Raw genomic sequence first — 13674 nt, forward strand, 5'->3', positions numbered from 1 at the left:
GTTCTACTGCACGAGTGTCTGGCCATCAAAAAGCATACGACAAGCAAGCAGGAAATTGCCTGCCATCTACGCGCCGCGTCCTCCGTTCTTACTCCATCAAGCACGCTCATTAAAATCTACAGATGAACTGTCTCAGTTGATTTGTCATTACCTAATAGGCTGTAATATGGGGATGGTGTCACATCCTTTCCTGAGAAGTTTGCTGTCGTCTAGCATTAAATTGGAAGGATTTTAAAAAAAAAAAGAGTTTCCGAAACAGTTTTATTGAGATTAAGTGATGGAAGATTGAAGATTTCTAGCTTCTAGTCCGTGGTGGTCCTGAGAGAGATTGTGTTGGATCAACATTGATTTCATTGTAGAAAAATAGAATGCGAAACCCCACTCCTGACACCACGTGTCAACGGCGCTACACACAGTCAATATCGAACATACACTCTGGCTGAAGGCATTAGTTAGTCAAGGCCCTCGTCTTCAACACCTAATGCACTGAAGTGCTGTATACTCAAAGCTCTACACAGCAAAAACCTACAATACTATTCTTCATTCTTTAACCCAACCTTTATTTGACCCATTGACATAGATAGACTCTTCTCCAAGGGAGACCTGGCCAAGATGGCAGCTTCAGTATCTATATTAATAGGTTTTCTCCCATCTACGTCTAGTGCTGTATGTTCCTAAACAACCTGTACTGGGGGCTACAGTACAAGAAGAGTATCTATAACAAGACCCATTATAGCCCAGATATACAGTACTCTATTATATACAAGAAGGAAATCATGCCAGATCTAACCATACAGCTCAATGACCTATTCCCACATTCTTAATCAACTGGGACACTATATGGTGTTGGTGGCAGTACGTCTATCTTCTCAAGGACAAATTCGGAGGAGAACGGACATGTCACCACCGATCTCTCCTCAGGGAGATTATCATACGCCTTCTTGCTCAGCATCGGGTCCAAAAAAAACCGATAAATATCTGCATTAGCCTTCCAGGCCATCCACGAGGGTCGGTTTTAACACAGTCAATAAAAACAGAACATCAGTAAAGTGTCCACCGCCAGGGTGTTGCCAGGTGACAGCACCGCTCATCAATATTGGCAAGACAAGACCGATGTGACATGATGCGGTTGTGTACAGGTTGTGTACAGGTCGTGTACAGGTTGCCAAGAAATGCACATAGATCCACTACCAGTGCTGGAATGATGTCAGGGTATATCGCTTCCTTGAAGCCTCTCTCATGACAGAGGACGAATCTATAGTCCTGCTTTCTCACTAATTAATGAGCTGTGTGGACTGGTCTTTGATTAAGCTTAAAAGTGAATGAGTTTCATAACTAATATGATATTCTAAAAGAAAAAACATACTTGCTATTCCCTATGTTCGTCCTACAACTGGAAGAAGAGAAGACCTGGAATGACTTTGTGCTGGACCCGCAGAGAAATAAAAGAGAATACCATAGATCACTTTAATAATTGATTTGCATATGATTATCGAAAAAATACTAAGAGAGAAATGCGTATTTTGTTCTAGTTTCTTTTTTTTCTTCTTTCTTTTTTTTTTTACAATTCCATACACCTTAGTCTTACAGAAAGAAGTCTGCCCTGGCAGACAATTCCATACACCTTAGTCTTACAGAAAGAAGTCTGCCCTGACGGACATTTCCTTGTTTTTCTTATTTCACATAGATTTTTCTATCCTGGTACATGGCCCCTTTAAACTGTAATTTTTCTTTTGATGTTGCCAACAACAAACAAACATACGGAGGTTCACACGGAGGTCAGAGGGGCCAAATGAAGATGAACTCTGAGCGGATTTAGTAGGGATGGGGAGATCATATAACACGGAAGATACTGACAGCTGGCGTACTTAAAAAAAAAAACATGTCAAGAGTAATTCACTGAATAATTCAAACTTTTTGTGGGTCAGGTTGATATTGAGGTCACATAGTTATCATCTTAATGGTAACATATTTCATTTGCACGGGATCCTTGACACATTTTACTTAAGAAAACATCCGACACTTCAACATAGTTAGCCAGTTAGCCTGGTCCCATATTCTATGTGCTTTAGCCAACTTCCCTGACTATCGGTGTCAGACCAAACATGTTCGGCATGACAATGGAAAAACACAGAGACGATTTGGTTAAAGCACAAACAGACTGGAACCCCAGGCTAAGATATCAGTAGCGTGTCCAGAATAATGGAATTGACAACTGTACTGACAGGCTGGCGATGTGGGCCAGCAATGGTGACTAGAAGTAGCTATGGTTCATCATTAACCCTTTCCTACGAGCTACAGCTGCCACAAAATATTTGAATATTGTTTAATCATTAAATTCACTGTCTAGTGTATTAAGATAACGTGTCGAAAAAAAAACAAGATATCCCTCAATTACTGTAGAAAACGCAATACTATATTCAACTATAAGTAATAACTTAGCATCCAAAACAAGACATAGTTGAATAAAATAAGAGTAAGAAAATAGACTAATAGTTATGCGGAACCATTGTCTCTTGTTCACATGACATTCATCCACAACAGTTCCAATTTGGCATGCAAATGATGGTGTGTCCTGTACTGTATTACAGTCAAATACGTCCTACTCAGTCAGCCCCTTTATCCAGGGAAGGTGAATGGGACACGCAAAGACACATACAGTATCATGAGACCGAAACCTTCCACTGACATGAAAGACCACAATTAAAGAAAGTGGACAAAACAAGATAATAAAAAACAGCAATTCTTATAGAAGTCTGCAATCAAGTTCTCTGACCAAGGGCATTAGGATACAATATTTTCAGGTGTCCGCGTTCCTTCAGAATCCATAGAATACATCCTCAAAGACTCATCATTCGAACAAACCCTTTTGTATCATCATTGCGCCTGTATCTTTCCAGTACATAGTATCCATATCGGTTCCCATCCGTGGTCAAAGTCAATGATAAAGGCAGGGAAGACATGGGAATCACTTTGGCAAAAAGGACGCTTCCCAGGCAGCAGAAAACACATGCAGACATGCAAACATAACCTGAGGGAGAGTTTGGCTTTCTGTCAATGGACGGTTCTCGAAATCACAAATGTCAATACTGAGTGCGAGCACACACCAATAAACAAGTTCTCCACAAGCTGCTCAAGAGTCTGTTCTCAACAGAGCTCCACTGAAGCTGTCCAAAGTCAAGATGTCCTTTTCCCATGTTAGTTTTGTGTAGGTACAGCAGACCACTTTTGTTTTTGTCTAGGAATGGGTCATCCATTTATTCACTCATTGGGTTCTGCAAGTAGAGCTCCTAGGTGGTTTCTAGTGGGTCCAGTTTCCTCTGCTGATGTGTTGGTTTGTTGTTCTGTTGGTCCAGATCCAAACCTCAGACCCTTATGGGGAGAGTTGCGCTCATCTGTTGTCGAACGATGTCATTCTGACTGCTGTCCAGGCTCTTTATGTGGTGGCCAGGCAACGTCCCCCCGATCCGCATCAGATCCCTGTCAACAGAGGTAATAGGTCAGTCACGTGTGGTTTTTTTTCAAGAGTACAAACTGTTACACCAGTGTTATTAGATTCCTGGTTCTGGAGCAGAGACCCATAGGGTGTGCAGGGTTTTGTTCCAGCTCAGTGCTAGCACAAAATGTTCAACTTATCAACTAATCATCAAGCCCTTGGTTTGTTCAATTACCGGTAGGTGTGTTAGTGCTACACTTATCTATTTCAAACTGTATTTACCCAGGAGCAGGACTGAAGAACGCTGCTGTGTTAGGTGGTATAGTATTACGCTGTCAACAACATTGAGGATGGGAGACAGCACACAGCACAGCACACAGTGAGAATCCATCAAATATGTGTTGATACCGATCATGGAAAAGACAATCTAGAAGCCAGTTCCACCACTTACAAAATCCAATTTAACCTCCGAGCAGAATAAATTAATCACGTTGGGGTTGTAATAAAAACTAGTACCTCCGCCATCTCCATTCTAAAGATACTACAGTATCCGTACAGTATTGATAAGGCTCTCACTCACTCTCACACTCTTACACTCTTACACTCACTCACTCACTCACTCACTCACTCACTCACTCACTCACAGATGAGGCCATAAATGAATCATCAGCATACATTGACACGTAGCATAACACACGCAAGACATACACCTACATACACACATTGATACACACACACACACAATGACACACGCACACAAACACACACTTCCCCATTTGGCCCATCACAGCAATGGGCTTGGCCTCCCTTAGCAACCTAATTAAATACATTCCTCTTTTAGCTTCTCCTCAATCTGTCTTATTACCCACACTCCATCCCCTCAGCTCTCTGTTAGTCTGTTTCTACATCCTCCATTAGTCTGTTTCTACATACTCCATTAGTCTGTTTCTACATCCTCCATCACCTCAGCTCTCTGTTAGTCTGTTTCTACATACTCCATCACCTCAGTCTGTTTCTACATCCTCCATTAGTCTGTTTCTACATCCTCCATCACCTCAGCTCTCTGTTAGTCTGTTTCTACGTACTCCATCACCTCAGTCTGTTTCTACATCCTCCATCCCCTCAGCTGTCCGTCAGTCTGTTTCTACATCCTCCATCAGTCTGTTTCTACATCCTCCATCACCTCAGCTGTCCGTCAGTCTGTTTCTACATCCTCCATCAGTCTGTTTCTACATCCTCCATCAGTCTGTTTCTACATCCTCCATCCCCTCAGCTGTCCGTAAGTCTGTTTCTACATCCTCCATCAGTCTGTTTCTACATCCTCCATCACCTCAGCTGTCCGTCAGTCTGTTTCTATATCAGCAGCCCTGACTCTGTCTGCGCCATCTCTTTCTCTGTCCTATTACCTACATTCAGGAGGCAGCCAAGAGCACGGGGAATTAAACCTAGGTCAGACATTACATTTCCACACGCAATTAGCTTCACAGAGGCCCGCTCCTGGCAATAGGAATCACTCTTGGGGTAATGCTGCAACAGTGAAACTGGAAGACATTGAGGCTCAAGCGAGAAACTGATAAGTGGAATATGATAATTTTGTGGTTTTGTTTAGTGGGGTACAAAGAGCTGAACCAGAACTTCATGCCCTATTCATCAGTTTAGGCCCAACATGCTGCTGTTGATATTGTTGATTGCACGCCAAAACAACAAATCAAACCAACAACAACAACAAATATGGCCATGTCTGTAAAAACCACTAAATGTGTAGGTTGGTGTTTCGATAATTATTACTATTGACAGTATACTTTGAATTTTTGTTCATTATCATGGGAGAGGTTTTTGTGCAAATCTGTAGGTTTCTCGGGTGCAGACGCACGTATGCTTATTTAGAAACTGTTGTTTAGAAACCATTAAAAAAGTATTTACACCGGTCTTGTTGTGCATATAAAATACACATATATATAAATATATATAAAAACATGAATAAAACAATTATATAAACTCAGTAAAACAATAAAGTCCTCTCACTGTCAACTGCGTTTATTTTCATCAAACTTAACATGTGTAAATATTTGTATGAACATAACAAGATTCAACAACTGAAACATAAACTGAACAAGTTCCAAAGACATGTGACTAACAGAAATTGAATAATGTGTCCTTGAACAAAGGGGGGGTCAAAAATCAAAAGTAACAGTCAGTATCTGGTGTGGCCACCAGCTGCATTAAGTACTGCAGTGCATCTTCTCCTCATGGACTGGACCAGATTTGCCAGTTCTTGCTGTGAGATGTTACCCCACTCTTCCACCAAGGCACTTGCAAGTTCCCAGAAATTTCTGTTGGAATGGTCCTAGCCCTCACCCTCCGATCCAACAGGTCCCAGACGTGCTCAATGGGATTGAGATCCGGGCTCTTAGCTGGCCATGGCAGAACACTGACATTCCTGTCTTGCAGGAAATCACGCATAGAACAAGCAGTATGGCTGGTGGCATTGTCATGCTGGAGGGTTATGTCAGGATAAGCCTGCAGGAAGGGTACCACATGAGGGAGGAGGATGTCTTCCCTGTAACACACAGCATTGAGTTTGCCCGCAAAGTTGAGTTTGCCCGTTTTTTTACATTTTTACAACAAGCTCAGTCCGATGATGCTGTGACACACCGCCGCAGACCATGATGGAATGTCCACTTCCAAATCGATCCCGCTCCAGAGTACAGGCCTCAGTGTAACGCTCATTTCTTCGACGATAAAGGCGAATCCGACCATCACCCTTGGTGAGACAAAACCGCGACTCATCAGTGAAGAGCACTTTTTCCCAGTCCTTTCTGGTTCAGTGACAGTGGGTTTGTGCCCATAGGCAACGTTGTTGCCAGTGATGTCTGGTGAGGACCTGCCTTACAACAGGCCTACAAGCCCTCAGTCCAGCCTCTCTCACCCTATTGCGGACAGTCTGAGCACTGATGGAGGGATTGTGCGTTCCTGGTGTAACTCGGGCTGTTGTTGTTGCCATCCTGTACCTGTCATGCAGGTGTGATGTTCGGATGTACCGATCCTGTGCAGGTGTTGTTACACGTGGTCTGCCACTGCGAGGACGATCAGTTGTTCGTCCTGTCTCCCTGTAGCGCTATCTTAGGCGTCTCACAGTACGGACATTGCAATTTATTGCCATGGCCACATCTGCAGTCCTCATGCCTCCTTGCAGCATGCCTAAGGCATATTCACGCAGATGAGCAGGGCCCCTGGGCATCTTTCTTTTGGTGCTTTTCAGAGTCAGTAGAAAGGCCTCTTTTAGTGTCCTACGTTTTCATAACTGTGACCTTAATTGCCTACCGTCTGTAAAGTGTTAGTGTCTTAACGACCGTTCCACAGGTCCATGTTCATTAATTGTTTATGGGTCATTGAATAAGAAGATCTGTGACGTTATTTGGATTTTTACAAATGATCTTTGAAAGACAGGGTCCTGAAAAAGGGATGTTTCTTTATTTGCTGACTTTAATAATAATTATTAAAAAAATATATAATAATAAAGAAATAAATACATGATAAAGAAATAAAGAAATAATTCCTCTCCAGTCTCTTCCACTCACCCTGAGTATGTGCTGGTGACCACTTTGAGTGTGGCGGCGTTGCGGAGCAGCTTGTCCAGGGTGCTGACGATCTGGCAGAATTTGGGCCTCAGGTTCCTCTCCTTCACCCAGCACTCCAACATGAGCTGGTGCAGCACCATGGGGCAGTCCATAGGAGGGGGCAGACGGTAGTCCTGTTCAACCGCAGTCATCACCTAAGGAAAGGGTTAATACGATATGATACAATGTGATTGTATACAATCTGGTACGATACAATATGATACGTTATGATACCACAGGATACAATACCATATGATATGATAGAATAGGTTTAGGGATCAATTCCATTCTCAATTCCTGTCCATTTAAAAAGTGTATTGAAATTCTAATTCATGAGGAAGAACAGAAAAGAAAGTAAGAGTCAGTTAATTCAGTTGATTACTGTTGATTACTGTTGATTACATGTGATTACTGTTGATTACAGTTGATTACTGTTGATTACATGTGATTACTGTTGATTACAGTTGATTACTGTTGATTACTGTTGATCACTGTTGATTACAGTTGATTACAGTTGATTACAGTTGATTACAGTTGATTACTGTTGTTACAACATGCTATTTTCTGTTCTACTTTCTATAAACTTCACATGTATTTGACTACTTGCTACAAAGCAAATGGGCCTTTGTAAAAAATGAAGAATCTCTCTACTGCACTGCACAACTTGCTCTCCCCGTTTCCTCCTTTATTTGTCATGACGTGTTTGTATTCTCTACAAAGCTATTTATATCCATATGCTGTCGGTATGTATTTTGGTTACTTCTTGCTGCAATGCAAATTTGCCTTTGGGATCATACAACATCTGTACTATTCATATTCCTATTTTTCGCTGCTCACAAATGTAATGATTATTTTGAAACTGGCTACTGCAGTGATACAACATGTTGGATGCCACGTTTGGATGAGCATAATTGCTCTCTATTCATTAATAAGGTAGAAGCCCAGTGAGATGGTAAGATGTGTTTTGGGGATAGAGAGTGGGTGTGTGTGCGCGTGAGCTTGTGCGTATGAGTGTGTGTGTGGTAGTTAACTACTCTGCCGTAGTAAATATCTGTGGATTGAAGATACAGGCGGAGACGTGGTTAGCAGGAGACATTAAAGTTAAAAAACGCCAACACAGCCGCACTAACCACCTGCACAGTGAAGATAAAAACTCTCAAGCATAACTGTCAAGCTCAAACTAAAAGTGCAACTGCAATGTACCTCAGTGTAAACTATCCCTTCAAGACTATGAATCTGAAATAAAACAGTGGCTCCATTCCAACAGCCATACTAGCACACTACTTTAAATTCATGACCAATAAATTATTTCATTCCAAGTAATTAATTCAGGGAACACGGATTAAAATTTGCTTTGTTGCTAAACGGGGAGTTTTACATTGATGTTGAAACTGAAATGTTTTAATTCAATGACTAATGTGCACTGTCCCTATCAAATAAATACCCTGAATAAATCAATAAGTGGTAAGGTAGTGTGGGTATTGGAACAATATTCAACACGCTGTGTCGATCTGTCAGACGCAACGGGAGCTAGGAACTAACTAACTGACATCCAGGTCGCATGCTAGTGTGTTCTAGTCTGCTACAGTAGATATTGAAACACTTCTTCTGGTAGTATGAGCCTATCAGACGCAACAGGAGCTAGGAACTAACTAACTCACATCCTGGTTGCCCATGTCCCAGTAGGGCCTCTCTCCGTAGGACACCACCTCCCACATGACGATGCCGTAGCTCCAGACGTCACTAGCCGAAGTGAACTTCCTGAAGGCAATGGCCTCAGGGGCGGTCCAGCGGATGGGAATCTTCCCTCCCTGCAGAGACACAGGGGGAGGCGGGGTTGATACAGTGGAGCATGCTGGGCGATGGAGCCATTATAAACACTCACACAGGGAGAGGAAGGTAGACACATGCAGACACACGCAGGCAGAGACACACACACATACGCAGAGACACAAACACGCAGAAATACACACACACGCAGAGATACACACAGAGACACACACACACACTTACACGCAGACACACAAACACACGCAGAGACACACATACGCAGAAATTCACACACACACACACACACACACACACACACACACACACACACACACACACACACACACACACACACACACACACACACACACACACACACACACACAAACACACACACACACACACAGGTAACCAAAGTCTCACAAACATGATCACAGAATGCAGAGAGACACAAAGACACAAATGAGTGAGCACACTCACACACACACAAAATTGCAAACAAACAAAGAAAGCAAACAAACAAGCAATCTCACAGATAAACACACACAGACAAAAATAGAAAGACCGATTAAACACAGACCAAGCTAACAAGATCCATACCTACAACCCCCCTCTCCATCCAGGTCACTCATACCCACAACCACCCTCTCCATCCAGGTCACTCATACCCACAACCCCCCTCTACATCCAGGTCACTCATACCTACAACCCCCCTCTCCATCTAGGTCACTCATACCCACAACCCCCCTCTCCATCCAGGTCACTCATACCCACAACCCCCCTCTCCATCCAGGTCACTCATACCCACAACTCCCCTCTCCATCCAGGTCACTCATACTCACAACCCCCCTCTCCATCCAGGTCACTCATACTCACAACCCCCCTCTCCATCCAGGTCACTCACCAGAGAGCTAGTGTAAGTGGGATCGGCTGATGAGTCGTCTAGGAAACGGGACAGGCCGAAGTCGGACACCTTACACACCAGGTTGGTATTAACCAGGATGTTGCGGGCAGCCAGGTCCCGGTGAACGTAGTTCATATCCGAGAGGTACTTCATGCCCGCCGCGATGCCACGCAGTATGCCCACCAGCTGGGTCACCGTGAAGCGCCCGTCATTCAGCTGTGAGGGAGGCGAGGGGTAATGGAGAGGGGGTTGGGGAGAGAGGGTAGATAGATTGAGGGTTAATGCAGAAAGAGATAGTGGGTAGATAGAGGGGGATGGGAGAGGAAGAGAGGGAGGGAAAGAGAGAAGAGAGGAGAGAGAGAGACAGAAATGGGGGAGAAGGGGGAGGAAATATATATAGGTGAGGGAGAGAGAGAGAGACCGAGTGTGAGCGAGAGAAAGGACACCACCTCAGCACACAGGGGGACAAACACCTACCTGGAGGTGACAGCATTCCCTCCCCCATATATGCCCCCCTAGACACAACTACGACAACATAACCAACAGAAATGGGTCACAACTCTTGCAGCTCTGTCACACGCTGGGTATGTACAGCACCTAGTCAATGGTAGGCTTTGAGGGGACTCCTACGGTAGATACATTTTTAGCTCATCTCTTGGCAGTAGTACTGTAGACTACATTATCACTGACCTCAACCCAGTCTCTCAGAGTGTTTACAGTCAGCCCAATGACACCCCTATCAGATCACAGCAATATCACAGTCTACTTGAACAGAGCAATACTCAGTCATGAGGCATCAAAGCCAAAGAAACTGAATAATATTAAGAAATGCTAGAGATGGAAGGAAACAACAAATTCAATCCCTTTTAGACAATTTCCTGGACAAAAAGTTTCACTGTAATAGGAAAGTTGTAAACTTGGCAGTAGAAAACCTAAACTGTATTTGACTTCTCAGCTTCCCTATCAAATCTAAAAAATTGCAAGCAGACAGCCTAAGAAAATGAACAACAATGACAAATGGTTTGATGAAGAATGCAAAAACCCAAGAAAGACATTGAGAAACCTATCCAACCAAAAACATAGAGATCCAGAAAACCTGAGCCTACACCTTCACTATGGTGAATCACTAAAACAATACAGAAATACATTACGGAAAAAGAAAGAACAGCACGTCAGAAATCCTCTCAATGTAATTGAAGAATCCATCGAATCTAACTGCTTCTGGGAAAATTGGAACACACTAAACAAACAACAACAAGAAGAGTTATTTATCCAAAATGGAGATATATATACAGTGCCTTGCGAAAGTATTCGGCCCCCTTGAACTTTGCGACCTTTTGCCACATTTTAGGCTTCAAACATAAAGATATAAAACTGTATTTTTTTGTGAAGAATCAACAACAAGTGGGACACAATCATGAAGTGGAACGACATTTATTGGATATTTCAAACTTCTTTAACAAATCAAAAACTGAAAAATTGGGCGTGCAAAATTATTCAGCCCCCTTAAGTTAATACTTTGTAGCGCCACCTTTTGCTGCGATTACAGCTGTAAGTCGCTTGGGGTATGTCTCTATCAGTTTTGCACATCGAGAGACTGACATTTTTTCCCATTCCTCCTTGCAAAACAGCTCGAGCTCAGTGAGGTTGGATGGAGAGCATTTGTGAACAGCAGTTTTCAGTTCTTTCCACAGATTCTCGATTGGATTCAGGTCTGGACTTTGACTTGGCCATTCTAACACCTGGATATGTTTATTTTTGAACCATTCCATTGTAGATTTTGCTTTATGTTTTGGATCATTGTCTTGTTGGAAGACAAATCTCCGTCCCAGTCTCAGGTCTTTTGCAGACTCCATCAGGTTTTCTTCCAGAATGGTCCTGTATTTGGCTCCATCCATCTTCCCATCAATTTTAACCATCTTCCCTGTCCCTGCTGAAGAAAAGCAGGCCCAAACCATGATGCTGCCACCACCATGTTTGACAGTGGGGATGGTGTGTTCAGCTGTGTTGCTTTTACGCCAAACATAACGTTTTGCATTGTTGCCAAAAAGTTCAATTTTGGTTTCATCTGACCAGAGCACCTTCTTCCACATGTTTGGTGTGTCTCCCAGGTGGCTTGTGGCAAACTTTAACCAACACTTTTTATGGATATCTTTAAGAAATGGCTTTCTTCTTGCCACTCTTCCATAAAGGCCAGATTTGTGCAATATACGACTGATTGTTGTCCTATGGACAGAGTCTCCCACCTCAGCTGTAGATCTCTGCAGTTCATCCAGAGTGATCATGGGCCTCTTGGCTGCATCTCTGATCAGTCTTCTCCTTGTATGAGCTGAAAGTTTAGAGGGACGGCCAGGTCTTGGTAAATTTGTAGTGGTCTGATACTCCTTCCATTTCAATATTATCGCTTGCACAGTGCTCCTTGGGATGTTTAAAGCTTGGGAAATATTTTTGTATCCAAATCCGGCTTTTAACTTCTTCACAACAGTATCTCGGACCTGCCTGGTGTGTTCCTTGTTCTTCATGATGCTCTCTGCGCTTTTAACGGACCTCTGAGACTATCACAGTGCAGGTGCATTTATACGGAGACTTGATTACACACAGGTGGATTGTATTTATCATCATTAGTCATTTAGGTCAACATTGGATCATTCAGAGATCCTCACTGAACTTCTGGAGAGAGTTTGCTGCACTGAAAGTAAAGGGGCTGAATAATTTTGCACGCCCAATTTTTCAGTTTTTGATTTGTTAAAAAAGTTTGAAATATCCAATAAATGTCATTCCACTTCATGATTGTGTCCCACCTGTTGTTGATTTTTCACAAAAAAAATACAGTTTTATATCTTTATGTTTGAAGCCTGAAATGTGGCAAAAGGTCGCAAAGTTCAAGGGGGCCGAATACTTTCGCAAGGCACTGTACATGACCAAATACAAATCTTAGAATCAACAATTAAAGACTCCCAGAACCAACTGGATTCTCCAATTACTTTGAATGAACCCCAGGACAAAATACAAACCCTCTCACCTCAAAAGGCTTGTGGTGTTGATGGTATCCTAAATTACATGATAAAATATACAGACCATAAATTCCAATTGGCTATACTTCAATTATTTAAAATCATCCCTGACATCTCTGACATCTTCCCCAATATTTGGAACCAAGGACTGATCACCCCAATAACTACCGTGGAGTGGGATATGCGTCAACATCAACCTTAGGGAAATCCTCTGCATTATATCATTAACAGCAAATTCGTACATATCTTCAGTGAAAACAAGGTACTGAGCATATGTCAAATTGGCTTTTTACCAAATTACCGTATGACATACCACGTATTCACCCTGCACACCCTAATTGATAAACAAACCAAAACAAAGGCAAAGTCTTCTCATGCTTAGTTGATTTCAAAAAATATTTGGACTCAAATTGGAATGAGGGTCTGCTATACAAATTGATGGAAGGCGGTGTTGGGGAAAAAAACAAGACATTCTAAAAATCCATGCACATAAACAAAATGTGTGTGGTTTAAATTGGCAAAAGAACACACACATTTCTTTCCACAGGGCTGTGGGGTGAGACAGGGATGAAGCTTGAGCCCCACCCTCTTCAACATACACCACTGTTCAAAAGTTTGGGGTCACTTAGAAATGTCCATGGCCTTCTAGGCAGAGTTGCAAAGAAAAAACATTTCTCAGACTGGCCAATAAAAATAAAAGATTAAGATTGGCAAAAGAACACAGACACTGGACCTCTGCCTAGAAGGCTATTTATTGAAGCTGCCAGTTGAGGACTTGTGAGGCTTCTGTTTCTCAAACTAGACACTCGAATGTACTTGTCCTCTTGCTCAGTTGTGCACCGGGGCCTCCCACTCCTCTTTCTATTCTGGTTAGAGACAGTTTGCGCTGCTCTGTGAAGGGAGTAGTACACAGCATTGTACCAGATCTTC

General features: G+C 42.7%; 1 protein-coding gene across 1 annotated transcript in view; it reads right to left on the reverse strand.

Annotated features, from left to right (window-relative positions):
• Positions 1–1443: 1443 nt before the first annotated feature.
• LOC110509003 (ephrin type-B receptor 3) overlaps positions 1444–13674 on the reverse strand; it is a 52683-nt gene continuing 40452 nt past the window's right edge. Inside the window, exons 12-15 of the mRNA XM_036966281.1 lie at positions 9731–9946; positions 8718–8867; positions 7018–7211; positions 1444–3480 (exon numbers count right to left, since the gene is read on the reverse strand). Coding sequence (XP_036822176.1) covers positions 3366–3480; positions 7018–7211; positions 8718–8867; positions 9731–9946 — 675 coding nt within the window. The 3' untranslated portion in view covers positions 1444–3365. The remainder of the gene's footprint in view (positions 3481–7017; positions 7212–8717; positions 8868–9730; positions 9947–13674) is intronic.

This window comes from Oncorhynchus mykiss, chromosome 28 (genome assembly GCF_013265735.2).
Source record: "Oncorhynchus mykiss isolate Arlee chromosome 28, USDA_OmykA_1.1, whole genome shotgun sequence".
In the NCBI taxonomy this organism is placed as follows: domain Eukaryota; kingdom Metazoa; phylum Chordata; class Actinopteri; order Salmoniformes; family Salmonidae; genus Oncorhynchus; species Oncorhynchus mykiss.